This window comes from Cyprinus carpio, chromosome A5 (genome assembly GCF_018340385.1).
Source record: "Cyprinus carpio isolate SPL01 chromosome A5, ASM1834038v1, whole genome shotgun sequence".
Classification (NCBI taxonomy): domain Eukaryota; kingdom Metazoa; phylum Chordata; class Actinopteri; order Cypriniformes; family Cyprinidae; genus Cyprinus; species Cyprinus carpio.
Window position 1 is genome coordinate 20,241,394 of NC_056576.1, and position 20,494 is coordinate 20,261,887.

Consider the following 20,494-nt stretch of genomic DNA (forward strand, 5'->3'; position numbering starts at 1 on the left):
TCAACTATGCTCAGGTTCAGATTCATGCTCAGAGAAAGCAGACTGTGAAAACATACATCATATAAACAAAAAAATTCACTTTTGATCAATTTAATTCATCTTTTATAAAACCTGAGCCCAAACATTTGAACAGTAGTGTACATTGTTGTAGTAGCTGCAGTCCTTGTGTAGCAATTGTTTATCAACTGTTTTTAAAGCACAAATAAAGGCAACAAATTCACATTTGATATAAATAGCACCTGTGTAAATTATGCTATAGAACAAAATGTCACAGTTTTATTTTACTCGTAAATCAAAAACAGCTATTCTAAAAACCCATTAGATATTCCAGAGGGAACCAGTGGCGAATTAGCCTTCCAGGTTGGCCTACAAATTGACATCATGACTGAACAGCTTTATTACTTGCTTCCCTACTCACAAACAAACAGTAAAAATACATCCAAATGTATCCCTTTAACAATGACATCTAAAGTAGCTTGGACATACCAATGTTTTTTTTTTATTTTTTTAAATAGTGATTCAAAAAGAAGACCAATCTCTATTAAGAGCCTAAGGTGTGTCACTTATTTCTACATCCCAGATCACCTGCATTACAATACCTCCTATTATACGTCCAAACCATAGCATGTTATATAAGAGAGTTTTGTAGTTGGTCAAACATGTTTAGTCAATGAAACTTAAGGATTGGACAGAGCTATTACAAGTGAGTCATGATGTGGATTTATGTGTGTCTGACGTAAGGCCTGTCCACTATAATTATTCTTTCAGTTGGTATGTGGTTGTGTGACATGAGCTCACCTGTAGACTATACAGCAGCTGAGTCAAGCTCTGCACACTCTGACTCACCTGCATTAAGACAACAAACAAACAATGAGCGACAAAGTGAAGAACTCTAAATCAACACTATGAGCCTACTCTGACTAATGTCTCTTCTTCCTGGAAAAAGAACAGTATAGCTGTGTACACTATAGCAGTATGTTCTGTTCTATTGCAAACAACAGTGCAATACATTTCATTTACATTTTTGGCAGACATCTGCTTCCTGTAGCACATTTTTCAAAACTGCAAGCGTTGTGTTTACTTTAGCAGGTTCCTAAGGATGATTTAAAAACTTCAGCATCTGTTGACTAAAACACCATTTGGTTCTTTATCTACAAAGTCAACAGACAGCACAGGAAACAGACGGCGGTGACCTGAGTTAAAGAAAACAGCCTTCTAGCCGAGCAGGTTTATAAATTAGCAAGGCAAAGTGTTCACTCACGGATGCATGAGTAATGTGGGAGGACACATTAAGACATCTGTTGATTACTTCCCAAAAAGTGAGAGGATGAAATAATGCCTGTTAATGGTTGTTATACCTCTACATTCACCTTATCTTGAGTTGGACAGTTTCCTTTGTTAATTAAACATTGTGTTGGATTAAATACTACTTTTGTATAAGAGAAAATCAATAATATTACTACACTTTAGTGCAATTTGGATTGTAGTGTAGAAGTAAAATTGGGAAGAGAGTACGAATACGAATTAAAATCAACACAAAACAGGTCTGCCCTCTTAAGGCAAGATTTATGTCCCGTCTATATCAATATTAAGTTTATATCACCACCTGGTGGACACACAACTATGTTTTCGTTGGATGCTTATATGCAAAAGGATCAATTAAACTAAACTGAATACAAATATAACTTAATATAAATGGTAATCTAAAGCTTAAATTCCAGAATAAATAAATGTAGAAAATAATAAAAAAAATAATAATTTTTTTAACATCCAGTAAAACAAAAATACTTTGTTCCATTTCAGTCGATCACTTTGACATTGTGTTGAAGTTCCAACACTAGGGGTCAATCTTCGCAGCCCAGACACCTCTGACATTGAGAAAAGGCCAAGGAAATTGGCAGTAAAATATGCATAGCTGGCCATACCCCAGATATCCTGGAATAAATAGAGCAGCATAGCATTTGCTCACTCCTTCTGTTTTTCTGAGCCGAATTCGCATATCTGTGAGAAGCGGCACTCATTCACCTCTCGATCTCCTCGTCGTTGGATCTAGGACACAGGCAGTGGTCACCTAAATATGGAGAGAGCAACTGTGGTGCATCTTTGCCCATAAAATGCTGCCACTTGGCAGGGCTGCCCGAGACTCCCGTCCAGGGCCTATAAGTATTCTTTGTCCCTTTTGGTGAAGGCTTATACGGTCCTATGGACAAGCCGTGTCTGCCCTGCATGCCATGCCCATCTTGCAGGTGTAACAGGCCAAGGCGTTGAAATAACTGCACAAGGGTGGTCCCAGCCCAGAGGTTTTGCATGAATCCTCCAGGCTATGAAGGTCATGGTGCAGGCTCTGAGCAGGGTGATTTCGCCCCCATTTCAATGCCCCCATTTCACAGATTGGTCTCTTCGGCGACACTGTTGAAGAAATTGTACAGCAGTTCTCCACAGTTAAGAAGCAGATGTAGGCTATTAAACACATCCTGCCTTGGTGTGGGTCAGGCCCTGGTCCTGCACCTCTGAAGCAGCAGACATCTCTGTTTGTCGCTGGGGATGGCGGCCTGCGAGGACTGCTGAGGCCTTGCAACAGCCCGGGCCAGCAGTCAAGCCTGAGCAAGGCTTCAAAGTGTACCTGAGACAGGCGAGCCAGGGAGGAGGGACTATTTGACCAGCCATGTTCCACTTCTGGTGTGGGGAAGGGGGGTGGATTCAGATGTCTGCCATTCGGTGGACAGCCACCACATGGTCAATAAAAGAGCAACTTCCTTCTTCCCTGGGTCACAATCACACATCTAGTGTTTCTGGCCTTTCCATCTGTTATGGCCAGATGCTGAGACCAGGCATCAGAGTCTGTTCGCACACAGACTCCTTGTCTCTTCATGTTCTGATGCAACAAGTCTGTCATCAAGTCAGCGTGACACATGTTGACGAACCCCTGTTCTCTCATTAGTCGGTGGCTCGTTTGACAGACCTGGCAAACATGGCGCTGTGCGCTTTGAAGGATGTTTTACCTCTTCCTAGTGCCTTTTGCTCCACTGAACCGCAGGAACCCTATCCTAGGTATGATGAACTAAGTTCCTTTGAGACCATTGACGAGGTGTCTAGAAGCTTGGTCAAGGCTCCCCAGCCTTTCCTGCTTGCTTCTCAGAACCATTTGTCTCAGCTATAAGATACAGTTCACCAGGCATCTGCCGAAGTTCAGTGGCATTCTGTTAACCTCAGTGTGAGGTAAGAATGCTGCTGTTTCACGTAGCTGAGTTTGACGGAGGGACTCACTATTATATTCCATTACGAGAAGGTATCCCCCAAAGTGAACCCCCCTAATGGGTTAGTGCCCCACATGTAGTGTCTCCCCTTAATGGCCCCATATATGTATTACTCCACTGACTTGTCCATTAGGATTTAGTGTTTCCCCTAGACAGACGGTCGGTTTGTCACTGATTTCTGTGCTTGGCATTTCTCCCTTTATGTGGAGCCCACAACAGAATCTTCCCTATGTGGTCCTTCCTTTGGTAAGTCCGTAGGTCAGTCTTCACCTTACCTCCCCTTCAGGTAGGATGTGATCTCCGTAGTGTCTCTTTCCCTTCTAGGAAAACAGACACTTTCCCAACGTTACCTACCAGGACTTTCAGCCATTACTTATTACTGTTTTTCTAATAAGATGAGAAAAAGGTTTAGGTTGAGGTGACCTCCTCCTTATTGATGGCTCTCCCGGATGTTGGGGAGTGAGGTCATAAGTCTTGGATGTTGGAAGGTTATGAGGAGAGGTGCATTTGGTTGTGACATGCCAGGCTTGTCAACATCTGTGCCCCAGGCTCTTGTGACGCAGTTCAGCAGCTGTGATGTTTAGTATATGGTCCCTGATGGAGGGAACGGAGACGTTGTGTCCCTTACGCCACAACTCTAAACTGCCTCTGAGTGGGTTGAGACGTTTCTCGACTCCTCAGAACAGAATGAGTGAGCAAATGCTACACTGGCCTATTTATATCCGGATGTCTGAGGTGTGGCCAGCTATGCAAATTTTGCTTGCCAATTTCACTGCCCTTTTCTCAATGATGTCAGAGGTGTCTGGGCTCCCAAGAGCGACCCCTAGTGTCGGAAATTGAACACAACATCTCTCTTTCCTCCATTAGAGAATGAGGGTTACCATATGTAACCAAGAGGTTTTGTAAAAATAAAATGTAAATACCTTTTAAATATTGATAATCTCTTTTCATGACTTTTGCTCATGTCAGCAGCACAAAAAAACCTTATCAGCATGATATGCTGTGCAGTGCACCGTAATACGCCATACCAAGCAGAAAAGAGATCCAAGAAAATGAAAGCCTAATTCTTCCCTTTTATTTTTAATGAAACGGGACCCTTGAGGCAGTGAAATGGACTCCTATTAGTTCAAGCTCATGAATACTTAGTAACATAAAGAATGAGATGTGATAGCTGAAGAAGAATGTGAATTATTCATGGAAGGTGACTGTAAACTCTCATGCTGAATATAGCCTTTTTGGTAAGGCTGCATTTCTTACCCATATTAGTATATTTCTATTAGTAATCATGCTGTGACATTATACTACCACAATTCATCTTCTAGTAGTAATCCTGTGTGCAAATAATGGCTGTTTAAGTGCTGTTTATAAGAACATTTACCTTTAGGTGAATATTGTGATCAGCGTCTGAGCTGTGATTAAAGGCCTGTGTTTCCAAGCCTTCCCCTCCTCTAAAATCTCCATCCTCTCTCTGGAGGGTGTCCATCAGTGGGATCTGGTGCTGAAGGGACAGAGGGGAGGAGGGAGAGCAAGGCTCGGGTTGGGTCTTTTCTTCTGGACAAGACAGAATGGCAGGAGTAGAAGCACAGTGAGAGGAGAGAGCTGCTTTCAGGTTCTCCACTAATAAGGAAAGAGAGAGACAGAAGGATATTAATATAAGTAAAGACTACTATGCATGCCGTTATGTGTATTGTGGTTCATAACATAAAAAAACTTAGTAGTATTGTTAAAAAGTACTGTAAAAAGTGCCTCTTGAAGCATATTGTGTCTATAAATATGTGAGTTTGAATATATCCATGAGCATTTTCACTACTGTTTAAAAGTCTGGGGTCGGTAAGGTATTTTTAATGTTTTTGAAAGGCTCTTAAGCTCACCAAGGCTGCATTTCTTTGATCAAAAATACAGTAAATTAATAGTGATCTATTATTACAATTTAAAATATCTTTTTTCTGGGTTAATATATTTTAAATGTAATTAATTCCTTTGATGACAAAGCTGAATTTTAAGCAGCATTACTCAAGTTTTCAGTGTCACATGATAGTTCAGAAATCATTCTAATATGCTGATTTAGTAATTAATAAACATTTATCATAATCAATGTTGAAAACAGTTGTGCTGCTTAATATTTTTGTGGAAACTGCAACATATATTATCTTTACTGCCACATTTGCCCAGTTTAATGAATCCTTGCTAAATAAAAAAACTGACTGCACTGTTTTGAACGGTAATGTATATATGGATGTGCTTCCCTCAGAGGACTCTCACCCTCTGTAAGAGCAGCGCTGAGCAGTACTCCGGCCTGAGGGATGTCTTCAGTGCTGGGCCGTACCAGCAGTCTGGGCTCTGGTCCTGTCTCACATCCTCCTGCCATCATAAGATAGATGTGTAGCTTCTCCTCCAGATTTGCACAGATGAGGTGATCGTGGCCACACAAAGACTCTGTGAAAGAAGAAGGTTGGTTGTCATGTTAAAAAAAACTATCATACTTTAGCTGACACAAATGTGCACAAATAGCTTAAGAAACCCCACCTCTCATTGACCACTTTCAAAAGAAACTGTGTATGCTGATGAAATAAATGCAACAAACAAATCTTATGTAATTTAATATATTATTAGATGTTTTGCCAGTAACAGATTATACTGTTGGCACATACATTGACAAGCCCATTTCAAAGTACTATAAGAGCTCTCCAAAAATAGGTGCCATCAGCCAATCACTTATCAGAATGTCATTTTCTTGTAAATCCACAGTAATGACCTGCACCACAGAGCAATTTGAGATGAAAGATGAACGGGGTTGCAAATCGATAGATATCTTCAGGTATTATGAATTATATATACATTTCAACTATTATAATTTATTATCCTTGTGTTCAGCATATCTGGTTGGTTGCACCTTGTAGCCTGTGGATCTTTTGGACCTTTGCTTCTGTGACCCTCCTTTCCTCTTCTGACTCACTTGTAGTTTCATCCTCCTCTTCAGGGCAATATCAAACAAATACAATTTATAATTAGTTCAATCAAACACACACCCACACAGATTTTTTTTTTCACTCTCAGCTGCCTTTGTAGATAAGAATCAAGTATGACATGTTCCATTTCCTCATCACTTCACACCTCTCCACAGCCTCTCTGATGAGTCTCATCCAGGCATTTCGTTCATCTTTAGAAGCAGCGTGCACCTCATACATCTCAGGCCCAGCTGAAGACGCGCTGATCAGAAACATGCCTCTCTCCTCATTGGCCACCTCACGCACAATCAGCTTCTGCAGAGAGATCACTGGAGGCTTCTGGTCCTGAGAAAGGCAACATAACTTATTATACACAGTTACATCTCATTCACACAAAAACAAACTATCATTCAAGCCACACTTATAAAAGACTAAATCAAATGTATTCCTTGCATACAGATGATTACACCACTACTCAAAAGTGTTGTGTCATTAAGTTAAGTTATAATGCCTTTAAAATCTTTGGAATCCTGAAAAAAAGTTTAATATTTTCTCAAAAATATTCTGCAGCACAACTGATTTCAACATTGATAATAAGAAAAAAATGACTCTAGAGTAAATCAGGAAATTATAAGGATTTCTGAAGGATCATGTGACACTGAAGACTAGAGTAATGACTGCAGGGACATGCAGAGACAGGGGCTCAAATGTAAAAAAAGGGAATTTATATACAGTGTAATACCAATTTAACAATTACTGTAGTAAAATTATATATATATATATATATATATATATATATATATATATATATATATATATATATATATATATTCACACACATAATTATAAAAATAAAGCCCTTCACGTGATCTTGAACTGCTTAAACTTCATGTACACTTGGGCTTCATTTAACCAACAATAATAGTTTAATTAAATGGTAAATGGTATATCAATATGCAGCACATAAATAGGAGTAAATTAAACACTAATTACAATAAACGTGACTTCTTCTACTTTGGCGATTTCAGGTTGGTTAAAAAAAAAAAATTAAAGGAGACAGTGGCTACACAGTTTTCAACCGATTTACGAATAAGAGCGGGAAGATACTGCTCCACTTGAAATTTGAGCTTGTTGAAGACATGCACAATCTATAGCAACGCAATGGCAACAACGTCTTAGACTGACATATTTAAGTAAACATAAACAGGTATTTTCAGAGTTTTGAGCCATTTGTTACTGTTTTGTACACATTGTCATAATAATTATAATTCAAATCAAAGCGAGGGGCAATTTTGGTTAATTTTAGAAAAAGGGCAAGAGTTTAAGCCCCCAAAGCACCCCCCTCTGCATGTGCCTGAATGGCTGCTGAAAAATCCTACATAAAATGTGAAAAAAATATTAAAATAGATCACCATTATTTTAAATCAAATAAATGCAGCCTTGATGAGTATATAAGACTTATTGACTTATTGACCCAAACTTTTGACCTGTAATGTATGCTTTATGAAAATGCATAGTAATCTCAAAAACCAACCACAGCAGCAAAGATGTATTTCTGATCTTTCTCCTGAAGGAACACCAATGAATCAGACAGCAAAAACGCCAGAACATCTGTGGATGACCAGAACAATCAAATAATATAGCCAGACCTTTCATCTACTGAGCCAGATAAGAATTAAGCACAAATGGTTGTTCATATGTCCTTTCTATTGACTAATGTGTGATGTATTGTGGCCTTTTTATTGGATAATTAATTTTCTCACCTTTCAGTCTTCCTGTGGCTGTCTTCCAGAGCAGCGGACCCTGGTGCAGCAGAGCTCTGCCACTGGTGATGTCCTGCTTGCGGAAGGTGTAACCACTCTTCAGTTTAGTCGAGCACTTGTTCTCCATGCGGCCTAGGACCTCACTCAGCTTCTGGTTCTGCTCGCACTGACTCACGCACTGGTCCACAGCAGAAAGCAGCTCTCGGATCAGGACTAGTGCACAAGAGAGGTCAGCATGCTCTTCTGTGCCCTCTGAAGCAAAGAACAAGAGAAACTGAGTGTAAACGAATGTGTATGCACAGTATATGTTCGGAATTGGTTGTGATGTACTGTGGGTGAGGAAAAATACCCTCTGTATATTGCAGGATTCTCTCCAGGAGGACGGGATACTTTGTAATTCGCTGCGTCACTAGCAAAATGCATTCTGGGATTTCTCGCCTCTTTACCAATGAGTTGCTACTCTGTTGCTGTGGGACCAAAAAGATCAGATTAACTGAAATTCAGTGCGACCAAAAGCATCCATAATACATCAAAATGCGACTGATACAGTCATTGATTTGGCTCTCACTTTGATGAAGAGCTGAAATCTCTTATTCTGCTGTTGAAGCTCTTTAAAGTAGCTGACCGCTTCTGTGTGATGGCTGCAAAACTCGCCATACACCTGCTTCATCTTCTCTGCATTCTCCTGGGAGAACTATGATGAACACAAACACACACCTATGATGTTTCTTACGATGTACTGTACTCTATATGTACTTGATACTGATACCAACACCAGGTGTGGCTGGAACTACAGCTCTCGAACTGTGGTTACAAGCATAGTTTCATGTTAGTGTGACTTGTGGACAGTCGTGACTAGCTAGTTAATTTCTCCAGCGATGCTTTGTACTCTGGTAGTTAAGCAGTCAGTTCTGTAGTTGTATTGTAAATGCCATCCAGATCTGTTTTGTGAACTGCTTCATCTGATTCAATGAAAACTATTTGATTCAAAAGAATGATTTGTTCATGAAATGGACATTGCAGGTTTTCTCTTGAATGTGCCAAATGGTGAAATACTTGGTCATGGTTATGACATAATAACTAATTAAATGGTAACACTTTACAACAAGGTTCCACTTGTTATCATTAGTTAACTACATTAGTTAAAATATGAACTAACAATGAAAAATAATTATAAAGCATTTTTTTAACCTTAATGTTAATTTTAGCACCTGAACTAATATGAACTAACATTAACAAAGACTAAAAAATATAGAAACAAATATATCGATTACTGTTAGTAAATGTTAACTCATTAACTAACATTAACTTATTCAACATTATTGTAAAGTGTTACGATTAAACTGATCAGGACATTGAATTTGAATTATGTACTCGTACTGAAATATATACGACTGCTATAATTAATGTACCTGCTGCAGAAAGATGTCACCCACATGGTGGATGAGGTAGTTCTTGCTACTGTTGGGCTGAACACAGCTTTGCCGGCGTTCCCTCATCGCTGAAAGGAAGTCACGGTGGAGGAGAAGCAGCTCATCTAAGCAAGGGAAAATCCGACCAATAGTGTCCGCATCCAGTCCCACTTCTTCCCGCATTCCCCGCCTGAAGACCTCCGCCATTATCATGAGCGTCTGTACGTGATGGAGCTCGGTCTGCATGAACTCTGAGTAAGACCAAGAGTACAAAACACTTTCAAATAATGTACAGAATTAAACTGAACAAAACATTTAAAGTGAGCTTCAGCTAACCGTAAATGACATCCTGTCTCTTGATGATGTGTTTTTCTTGCATCTTACAGAACTGGGGCTCCACCGCTAGGCTCCATGACTCTGCCTCTAAATCCACAGCATTCATTACCAGCTCATTCTGTAGGGGGGAATCTACAGAGTCTATGGAGAGGTGGGACACACAAAAGAGCACTTGTTTTAAAAAGTTCTACTTTCCTTTCAGTTGTTAAGGCAAAATTATTGTGTTCATTGTATGTTGAGTTGGGGTAGTAATTTCCTCCATCAAATGCCCAGCTATTTTACCTTCAATAAAGGAAGAATCAGTGGATGTTGAGGAATCCAGGGTTTGGAGGAGCTCCTCTTGTTGAATGTGGTTCCGCCACGGGGGGGCGTCACTATCTGCTTCTGGGCTACCACTAAGCCTGATGGAAAAAAAAATGTCATAAATGTTCATTACAACACAAAAGAATGCTAAACACTCTTTTTCATTTCAACAAATACAAACTCTGGGCACTTATGGTGTCTTGGCTTAATGTAACGCCCATCCAAATATTGAATATCCAAACAGTTAAGTCAAGTAGCAATTATTCATCATTTACCGAGGAAATAAAATGATAAAAGTTAGTCAGCTTGTGTTGAGACTACATACATTTCCATATTATGTCTGAAATTGTCAAACTGAAAATAAATAAGAATGTTGCAGTTATTTTCGTTCAAAAATGTAGCTTTTAACTTTTAATATTTTAATAATCAAACAAAAGAAATCCTCTTATTCGCAGAGTTGATTTGTAGTATATTGGTGATTGGGCACATCACAGCATATGGGTCATTAACATTTACAGTTATCTAGTTCGTTTTTGGATGAATATTGCAACACAAAGAGTTTCGGACCTTTCTGTGACTGCAGGCACACTTCTAGACAGAGGGCAAGGAAGAGGTGTAGAGTCTCGTGATGTCATCACAGGAAGAGAGGCAGAGGTGGGGATCTGAGAGGACGAGGAGGAACTTTCATGCACTGTAAAATCTAAATGTGACGGACAAAAAGGTGAGAGCAAAACCAAGACAAAAGTGTAACTGTCTAAAAAAACCTCTGTTAAGGAGTTCAATGAGATGATAGTGGGAGTTATATCGATTTTCCTTTACATATTTTATTAAGGTGGTAAAACTGACTCTGAGGGAGGGAGGCTGTCCTGCTTTTTACTGTCATAACTGAACATTTGTCTTGAGGTTTCTGTAAAAGAGAGCATTATAAGTATAATTTTTTTGTAAACTTAACATTACTTCCTCGTTTGATACACTGATTACCAGAATTCAGTATTGTAACAATAGGGCTCATTACAGAGCCTCTGTACTTTGTGTCTGACCAAACATGGGCAAACATGTCTCTAGGTTTAAAAATTAAACTTAGGCAATCTATCAGACTTAGATGTAGTTCAAGAGAAGTAAAAAAAAAACATGCAATCGCAAGCACAGTCCACCTTCAGGCATGGCGTAGATGAGTCCTTACAGCCCTTATGGACGCTCACTGCACAGTCTAAGAGTCAAGAGAAAAATAAACAAATCAGAAGAAATAACATCAAAATAAAATACAGAAAAACACCTAATAAATCAACTGGCAGACTTCCAAAACCTTCTAAATTTTCCAAATCATAAAAACAGATCAAATGAATTGACTCATTACATACCTCCTTGTTGCAAGAAACACTGTATATTTTTTAAGATTAAAAATATGAGTTTTATTATTTAAATTTTTTTTCCAATTAAACAAACTCACATGTGCAGTGGAGGACCTCTTTCCCAGAAGCTGGCTTGCCGCAGATCTCACAAAGTGTCGACCCCAGGACAGATCCTGTTGTGAACTGGTGTCCACTGACCTGCTTGTCTTTGGTCTCTCTCTCTTTTCCTTTCCCTTAAAGAACCAAGGGAAAGCCATCACATCACTGACAGTCCACATCACCATCTGCCATGACTGCACATTAAACTCAACATTTTCATCTCTTCATGTTTTCTGCTTGTTAACTTAGTCTAAGTCTGACATGCTTGTGTGGCAAAAAAAAAAGGCCATGGGAGGGTTTGCTGCTGGTAAAACAGTTACAGCCAGAAGAAGGTTTAATGATTGAAGAGACACCTCTGGTTGTTTTTGGGTCTAACAATCAGAACCCCCCTCCAATTCCTTTTTCATCCATCCTGAATGGCTATTAAAAGATATTGTGTGCAAAAACCAGGAAGAAATAGTTCAGTTTTCAAAAAAAAAAAAAAAAAAAACCTTGTATAAAGTAACTTGTGTAAGACTATAAACCAAAGTTTAAGATTTTAGCATATTGCTTATATGTAACATGGTAAAATATTATTACAATTTAAAATAAATGTTCTATTTTAATATTTTAAAATGTATTTTTTTTCTCTCCAAGTAACATTTCTTATTATCAATGTTGAAATCTGTTTTGCTTAATATATTTGTGGACACCGTGATACTTGTTTTATTTTAGGATTCTTTAATGAACTTTAATGAATGCAGTTTTTAATGCAGCCTTGCTGAAAGTATTATCTAACTGACCCCCAATGTTTTGAACAGCAGTGTATAAATATACAAAACATGTATGTATGTTTACCTTGTTCTTGTTGCGAGTGCTATACATTCGGCTCTTTATAAAGCTGAATGTGCGACCGACTTTGTATTTTTCTGACTCTGTTTTGGAAGGGCTGATATATTTGTCCCATTCCTCTTCCTCAATCCTGAAAGACAAAAGCCCGCTTAAGATCATTCACCTGGTGTGCACTATAATCACAAACACATGCCTGTCCAGTGAGTGTTTAATGATAACACAACACAGCTTTTACTTTCAGACCATGATGCAGTGGCTGGGTCATTTCAGACTAAGTCATGCATTATTTTCCTGGTGGCAGGAAAATTAATAATTAGTCATCACCCTCTGTGCCATAAATAATAAGGACATACCACCTGAGCAGTGTGGACATTCTCTGCATTTCACACATACCTGATTAGAAATCTTTGCTTAGAGGGAGGTGAGTTGTGAGACAAGGACCACAGTTAGGTTCACCAACAGTGTTATTACATATTTTAGTGTTGACAGAGTGAAGTTCAGCATCATTTGGAGTTTTACACAAACGTTAAGAAGCATTAGACATGATTTCTTGCCAGTGGGTGACAGTGCATTCTGGTTAGGTTATTAAGACGCTCATGCCATGTGTGTTAATGTTATGGGGCTTTTGGGGCTCTGTATTGACATACTCTTTGAGGAATTCGGAGAGCGTGAGGTGTTGGAGGGAGTTGGCCAGCTCTGCACTTGTCTCATCATCAGCAGACTGAGCACGCCTACGAAACCTTAACTCCCTATAGAGGTACAGTACAGCACTCTGAGTGTTTATACACACAGCTCATACACGCATTTACATTTTAATGTATCCACACACACAATTGTCTCTAGAGGGCGCTATTGTGCTTTGCGGTATGGAATTAAAACTGTATGGAATTAAAAAATAAACTTGAAAAAAAGGACATATGGACAAAGTGATCTTATCAAATAAATTGTAAGTCAGTCACCAACTACTAGGCTACATGCATATCTTTGTGTCCATTTACATTAATGTTTTTGCTCATTAAAAAAAGGTTGACCATGTTGTCAGGGACACTGAAGAATCCTTCTTAACAGTTTTATTCTCTGTTTAATATCCAATACCAGGATCAGTGGAGATGACAGGTTGTTAGAGGTCTGCATTACCTTTTCTCTTGAGGCTGCTCTGATGTGCTGCAGGCACGATGTTCTGTAAAAAAGAGAATATAGGTGCTGATATAAATATCATACTCTAAAATTGGGGTTTTATCATTTAGGTTGCTTCTGTCAAGGCCACTTTTTAATGGCTTTTTAAATACTCAAAGAAACATCTTTGAGAATTTACAACAGATTTCCTTATAGACTTGATAAACAAATTCATCTACAGATTGATGAAGCAATCCTTCCTTTCCAGCAACATCTTATCAAATAATGATGAAACCCCTTGAGGGTGAATGCAGACACACTGCAATTAGGCTCACAAGCAGCGAGCAAAGCCAAGCCATGGAGATTTGCATCCTCTCGCATACTGTACACACACCAGATCAGTGTTGTTACTGTTAACGAAAACTAAAACTATTAAAAATGTTTTTAGATAATTTAAACAAAACTGACATAAAATAAAATATAAATATTACATGAAAAATGTAAACATAAAAAAATCTTTCTCACACATAAACACACAGAGTGCTTTCAGCAGCAGAAGTGTTGTGCTATGTTGTTAGTAGCGTGCAGCGTAAGAGGTGAGCGAGCAGGCAAGCAGGCGAGCAGGCTTGGCCGTACTTACTAACAGGGTTGAGCAGAGACAGAGATTTAGACAGAGACAGTGCCTGTAGGAGAGACCTGCTGCCACTGCTGCTGGAGCGGGCGCCATCTACAGGACACAGCGGGCATGACACTCACTACAGCCCACACTACTCCACACATACATACTGTGTTATAGCAGAAAGAGCCAAAATCAGTTGATTTGATCCTCTATTCATGATGCCTGGATCATCAAACAGTAGCACATTTTGACTATCTCAAAACCATACATTCAAACATGCCTGTCCCTGCTAGAAAATCCAGCTTAAGCAGGCTGCTGTGCTGTGAAACATGGTAGATTTTATTCATCTGGTCTAAGCTGGTCATTAGCTGTTCATAAGCTTCAATGTTGGCTGGACTAAAAGCTTCAACGTTCCAAAAACCAGCTTAACCATTTGAAGCTGCTTCGATGATGTAGTAGACGGATTGCTGATCCATGATGATTTCCATCCTTAATTTTCGTTGATGTCGGATAGATGATAATTATGTCATTAATGACTCACCCTCATGTCGTTCCAAACCCGTGAGACCTCCGTTCATCTTCGGAACACAGTTTTAAGATATTTTAGATTTAGTCCGAGAGCTTTCTGTCCCTCCATTGAGAATGTATGTACTGTATACTGTCCACGTCCAGAAAGGTAATAAAAACATCTTCAAAGTAGTCCATGTGACATCAGAGGGTCCGTTAGAATTTTTTGAAGCATCGAAAATACATTTTTGGTCCTAGAATATCAAAAAAACTACGACTTTATTCAGCATTGACTTCTCTCCCGGGTCCTGTTATGAGCGCGTTCACCTCACATCCGGTTCGCGAACGAATAACTCGATGTAACCGGATTTTCTTGAACCAGTTCACCAAATCGAACTGAATCGTTTGAAACGGTTCGCGTCAACAATAAGCATTAATCCACAAATGACTTAAGCTGTTAACTTTTTTAACATGGCTGACACTCCCTCTGAGTTCAAATAAACCAATATCCCGGAGTAATTCATTTACTCAAACAGTACACTGACTGAACCGAGCCAGATAACGAACAAAACATTGACTCGTTCTCGAGTCAAGAACCGTTTCTGTCGGACGCGTCCGATTCGAGAACCGAGGAGCTGATGATACTGCGCATGCGTGATTCAGACTGACACACAGCGCGTCTGAACTGAACTGGTTCTTTTGGTGATTGATTCTGAACCGATTCTGTGCTAATGTTATGAGCGCGGGTAAACCGAAGGCTTCAATCAAGGGCAATCATCGCCAATGAAGTCATTACGTCGAGCGCAAAAGAACTGGTGAAGCGTTTTCGGCAACCGGTTTTATTGAATCAAACTGTCCGAAAGAACCGGTTCGCGGAGAAGAACAGAACTTCCCATCACTACCGGTGATCCGAAAACCGATGCAACCGGGTTCTTGACTGGAGAACGAGTCAATGTTTCGTTTGTTATTTGGCTCGGTCATCAGTTCAGTCAGTGTACTGTTTGAGTAAATGAATTACTCCGGGATATTGGTTTATTTGAACTCAGAGAGAGTGTCAGCCATGTTAAAAAAGTTAACAGCTAAAGTCATTTGTGGATTAATGCTTATTGTTGACGCGAAACCGTTTCAAACGATTCAGTTCGATTTGGTGAACTGGTTCAAGAAGATCCGGTTACATCGAGTGATTCGTTCGCGAACCGGATGTGAGGTGAACGCGCTCATAACAGACCCGGGAGAGAAGTCAAGGCTGAATAAAGTCGTAGTTTTTGATATTTGTGGACCAAAATGTATTTTCGATGCTTCAAAAAATTATAACGGACCCTCTGATGTCACATGGACTACTTTGAAGATGTTTTTATTACCCTTTTGGACGTGGGCAGTATACCGTACATACATTCTCAATGGAGGGTCAGAAAGCTCTCGGGACTAAATCTAAAATATCTTAAACTGTGTTCCGAAGATGAACGGAGGTCTCACGGGTTTGGAACAACATGAGGGTGATCATTAATGACATAATTTTGATTTTTGGGTGAACTATCCCTGATGATGTAGTAGACGGATTGCTGATCCATGATGATTTCCATCCACTATCTTAAATTGGTGTTTTCAGCAGGGATGATGCCCAAGAAAAGCTTACTTGGTTGTGAGTATATTTGTTAGTAGTGTGTCTGTTCACTACAGTTCTGTTAGTGACTATGAAACATGCTTCTAGCAACCTATGATCAAGTGTAAAGGCTATTATGTTCAGCTGTTATATTATATACGTTGGTGTCCAGAAATTATTTTACAGAATAATAACCAGAAAGGAATATCATCAGAAATTTCCTAGAAACATTAATAATTTTTAATTTATTTTAAATGAGTTACAAATCCTATCATCCTTTAAAAGCTCATCATGCTTAAAACAGACTAGACAGGAAATGCAAGAGATGTTATGACTATGCTCAGTCACTCTCAGCAATGAGAAGAACAGATGATGTTTTCAGTAAATTGATATTTGATATAAATATCTCAGAATAAAAGGACTTTTGTTTATGCCCTGTGATTCATGTTTGACTTGACTTCCTGTCACCTGACCCTGCAAAATGCCAACCTTGGCAAAAACACACATCATTTGGGACGAAATGCAAGTAAAGTGAGAGGTGAAAGGTGAAAGGATCTGACCCTGGTTGAGGTCGGTAGGTAGGGGTTGGGCATCCCTACTAAATCGTGGAGGCAACAGGCTGATTTTGGGAGAGGTGTAGGAATACGAACGGAGACGGATGCCATGCTCAATATCCTGAAAAAAAAAAAAAAAAACATTTTCACAGAGTTTCCATCTCACAGTGCTCACAAATGTAGTAATGAACATCATGTGCAGTAGCTATAGTCAGATATCTGTATCTGTGCATAGTTTGGCTTACTTTAGGGAACCAGGAAAATAGGTGTGGTACCTTTGTAGGGGTGGGGTTACAGGCAGAGGAGGCGGAGTGTGAACGTGTGCAGGAAAGATCAGGGGCGGGGCCAGATATAACCCGATCATCTATGCTGTTTCTGAGCTCAGGTTGTGGCTGGGGGAGGGGCTTCTTCATTAAAATGTCATCATCATCCTCCTCGCTGTCCATTTTCAAGGCCACCAGACTCGGGTAGAGAGAGGATTGGACTTCTCGAGCATCACTTACACTTTGTAAATAATTCATACATTTTGTGTTTGGCACAAACACTCCTCCAACTATGGTGAAATATCACAGCAAGGCAAATGTTTTAAATCATGGAAACATTTTTCAAACTGATTCTGGGCTTTTGCATAAAAACTGCATTCCTGCTTTATAAGGCAAATGCATCCAGCCGACAGAGCCAGGTAAAGCCTGGGTTTATTTTTTGTTTGTCTGTCTAGTTTACACACTGTCACAGTTCTTCTACCACCCAAGTTTTAAAAGGTCTTAACAAAATGTCCTTAAAATGTTTTCTGAACAGTGATGGGTTCATGCTCTCAGCAGCCAAGAAATCATTGTGCAAAACGCATGTGGTCAGCACAAACCATGTTTATTCTCGCTGTAAGTGGACCTGCATTTGATGTATGAATTGTTTTCCCATGTCATGCAACCTGTCCATGTTGGCATGTGCCTGATTTGGCTACTTCAAATCATAGTATAAATCGAGGACATAAACTCTACTATTTAAAAGTTTGGGGTTGGAAATTTTTGGGAAAGAAACTGATACTTTTATTCAGCGAGAATGCATTAACTTCATCAAAAGTGACATTAAAGACATTTACAATCCTACAAAAGATTTACATTTCAAATAAATGCTGTTCTTTCGAACTGTAAAAAAAAAAATCATGATTTCTATGTAAAGTGTAAAGTTTTCAATATTGATAATAATAAGAAATATTTAATGAGCACCAAATCAGTATATTAGAATGATTTCTGAATGATCATATGACACGTAAATATATTTTAAAGTGTCATTTTTTTACCTGTATATTTGATCATGCATGCAGCCTTTGTGAGCTTATTATACTTCTTTCAAAAACATAAATAAAAAAAAATCTTACCAACCCCAAACGGTAGTCTATAAAGTGTACAGTGTCAAATTTCAAACACCACCTGCAATCAACTGACTGTCACAACAAAACATCAATGTTAGCATGCTTACCTTAGGTCACATGGCTCTGTAGGTGAGCCGGAGTTGTTATATGTCAGTTCAGCAGGTCGTGTGGCACGCATGAGTCTATCCAGCATCAGTCCCGCTGGAGAGGTAGGAGAGAAAGAACAAGAAGCATGCTGCCGTCCTCTCTGACCTTCATCATCTTTAATAGCTGGAGGCAGGTCTATAGTCCCTGGTGACAAGACCCCCGTATCTGACATTCGCCACACACCACTATCTGTCCCAGAACTGTCCTTTGTGACACTTGTAACAGCGTACTTCATATTGAGGTCATTGTCCTACACCAGAAGAGAAAAGAAACAAATATTTAAAGCGTTAGATAAAATTAAAACAGTAGCCGAACTCATACGTCATCCACCTGGAACTGCTTCGTGTACAACATTGAGCGCAAGCTACATTAAAGTGATTATTACATTTTGAATATGGATATTTTTCTTACAATAACACATCAATTCACTACAGGAGGCCCTTGTTCACCCCCCGGAGCTGTGTGAGACACTTTTTTTTTTTTATGGATGGGCGCTTTTTATTTAACTTCTTTTGGACTGATGCAGGCAACAACCGCTGAGTGCCATGAAATAGCTTGAAAGATCAAAGACAATTTTTTAATATAACTCTTCATTTCGTCTGATTCATCTGAAAGAAGAAAGTCATATACACCTAGGATGACTTGAGGATGAGTAATTTATGGCCTAATTTTCATTTTTGGGTGAACTAACCCTTTAATGTACAAAGAAAACAACAAATGTAATGTAGTGATTTACTAGGGTTAGTTCACTTAAAAATGAAATATTTTTCTCACCCTTATGAAAAATTAAAACTGAAAAAACCTGTATTACTTACTTAGCTTTGAAAAGATTTGCAACCGTTTTTTTTTTTTCCATGTGGTGGTTGTTGATGTGATAAAAAATTATTGGTGGTTGCTGATGTTTTTTTTATGCAAAAAAACACAGAGACATTTTTCAAAATCATACAGGTTTGGCAGGACATGAGGGTGAGTAAGTGATGACAATTTTTTTTATGTTTTGGGTGAACTATCCATTACACAAAGCCTGGCGTCTCATAAACCACAGTGTCCTGATTCATGTCAAACTAAAGACTTTTGTGGCAGTAGAAGAGTTGTGGCTTAAGATTCAGGCTACAATGTGCCAAGATCAAATAAAGACTTTCCCCAAGACTTTCACAGAGATCAATCACAAGATAAAGGCAGTAAAGTGAAGGGAGGAGATGGGATTTGGATGAAAAATGTTACAGCTGAGTGTCTGTATATCTGGCATACTGAGTGAGCTGATCTGTAGGAGTAGCGATATGTGTGGCATCTGACCTTAGCGGAGCCTCTGAGCATGTCAGCAGCAGTGTCTGAGGAACGGAGGTGAAATGGAGTGCAGGAGCCAGGAGAGGAACACAGCTTCTCTGTCAAAACAAAGCACACTGTCAAATTGATGTGTGTGTCAATACAACTGAATTGAAATGCAGAGTCAGTGATATTTAAAAGTTAACTAATAAAAACAATAATGTGAATAACAGCTTTCACTTTACATGCTGCTGCCTTTGTTCTGTTCTCTGGAAAATGTTGTGTGCGTAAGTGTTTTAACCAATCTCTGAATGCCAAGATGGCAGAAGAAACCAGTAAAATAGAAAATAGCACAACAGCATGGTCTCTTTATGGCCGGTAAAGTTTTATTTTTAAGGAGGCTTTTGCTTTCCTCTATGTGTCTCTGTGCATTTATCCCAAAAAGGTCCAAAAAACTATTTTTGAAGATATAAAAGATTTTGTGCTGATAAAAGATTCTAGAAATGTTTCGTAAGCATATTAGAACGACATCTGAAGAAATGGCTGCTAAAAAATTCATTTCTAAAATAGAAAACTTTATATTGTAATAGTATTTCACAATATAATTGTTTTTACTGTATGTTTAATTCAAATAAATGCAGTCTTGGTGAGCATAAGAGAGCATAATTATTTCTCACATAGTATCATTTACATTTATAATTATTAATTTAGCAGACACTTTTATCCTTTTACTTTTACCACTTCTATTTATAATTTTAAAGTGACTTAGAAATGAGGAATACAACAAAGTGACCTACCTGTTAAGCAAATCTGCTATTATCTTAAATAAATATCTGAGAACTCCATTACTACACCATAAACTACGAAGAAGAAACCTCTGAATAATAAATTATCTTCTAGGCAAACGTACAAAATCTGTGGTCTCAATGCAGTCAAAGTGGCGCAGTGTGTAAAGAAAATAGAAGAAACAGACATTCAGCCTCTCACACACACATGCGTAATGACCTTT

The 20,494-nt window shown here is 38.9% G+C and overlaps 1 protein-coding gene across 4 annotated transcripts in view; it reads right to left on the bottom strand.

The window, feature by feature from the left end:
- Positions 1-20,494, bottom strand: part of LOC109083801 (rho guanine nucleotide exchange factor 28-like) — a 62,682-nt gene that overhangs the window by 8,868 nt on the left and 33,320 nt on the right. Inside the window, exons 10-33 of one of the 4 annotated variants that reach the window (XM_042756356.1) lie at positions 19,516-19,604; positions 18,180-18,469; positions 16,976-17,168; positions 16,707-16,821; positions 14,058-14,144; positions 13,439-13,481; positions 12,949-13,050; positions 12,308-12,431; positions 11,470-11,605; positions 11,174-11,229; positions 10,866-10,926; positions 10,587-10,719; positions 9,999-10,117; positions 9,717-9,857; positions 9,381-9,631; positions 8,537-8,662; positions 8,318-8,435; positions 7,969-8,220; positions 7,740-7,816; positions 6,372-6,550; positions 6,151-6,242; positions 5,520-5,693; positions 4,636-4,874; positions 799-846 (exon numbers count right to left, since the gene is read on the bottom strand). In XM_042756356.1, coding sequence (XP_042612290.1) covers positions 799-846; positions 4,636-4,874; positions 5,520-5,693; positions 6,151-6,242; positions 6,372-6,550; positions 7,740-7,816; positions 7,969-8,220; positions 8,318-8,435; positions 8,537-8,662; positions 9,381-9,631; positions 9,717-9,857; positions 9,999-10,117; positions 10,587-10,719; positions 10,866-10,926; positions 11,174-11,229; positions 11,470-11,605; positions 12,308-12,431; positions 12,949-13,050; positions 13,439-13,481; positions 14,058-14,144; positions 16,707-16,821; positions 16,976-17,168; positions 18,180-18,469; positions 19,516-19,604 — 3,245 coding nt within the window. The remainder of the gene's footprint in view (positions 1-798; positions 847-4,635; positions 4,875-5,519; positions 5,694-6,150; positions 6,243-6,371; positions 6,551-7,739; positions 7,817-7,968; positions 8,221-8,317; positions 8,436-8,536; positions 8,663-9,380; positions 9,632-9,716; positions 9,858-9,998; positions 10,118-10,586; positions 10,720-10,865; positions 10,927-11,173; positions 11,230-11,469; positions 11,606-12,307; positions 12,432-12,948; positions 13,051-13,438; positions 13,482-14,057; positions 14,145-16,706; positions 16,822-16,975; positions 17,169-18,179; positions 18,470-19,515; positions 19,605-20,494) is intronic. The other 3 variants (XM_042756357.1, XM_042756358.1, XM_042756359.1) reach the window with 3 other exon arrangements.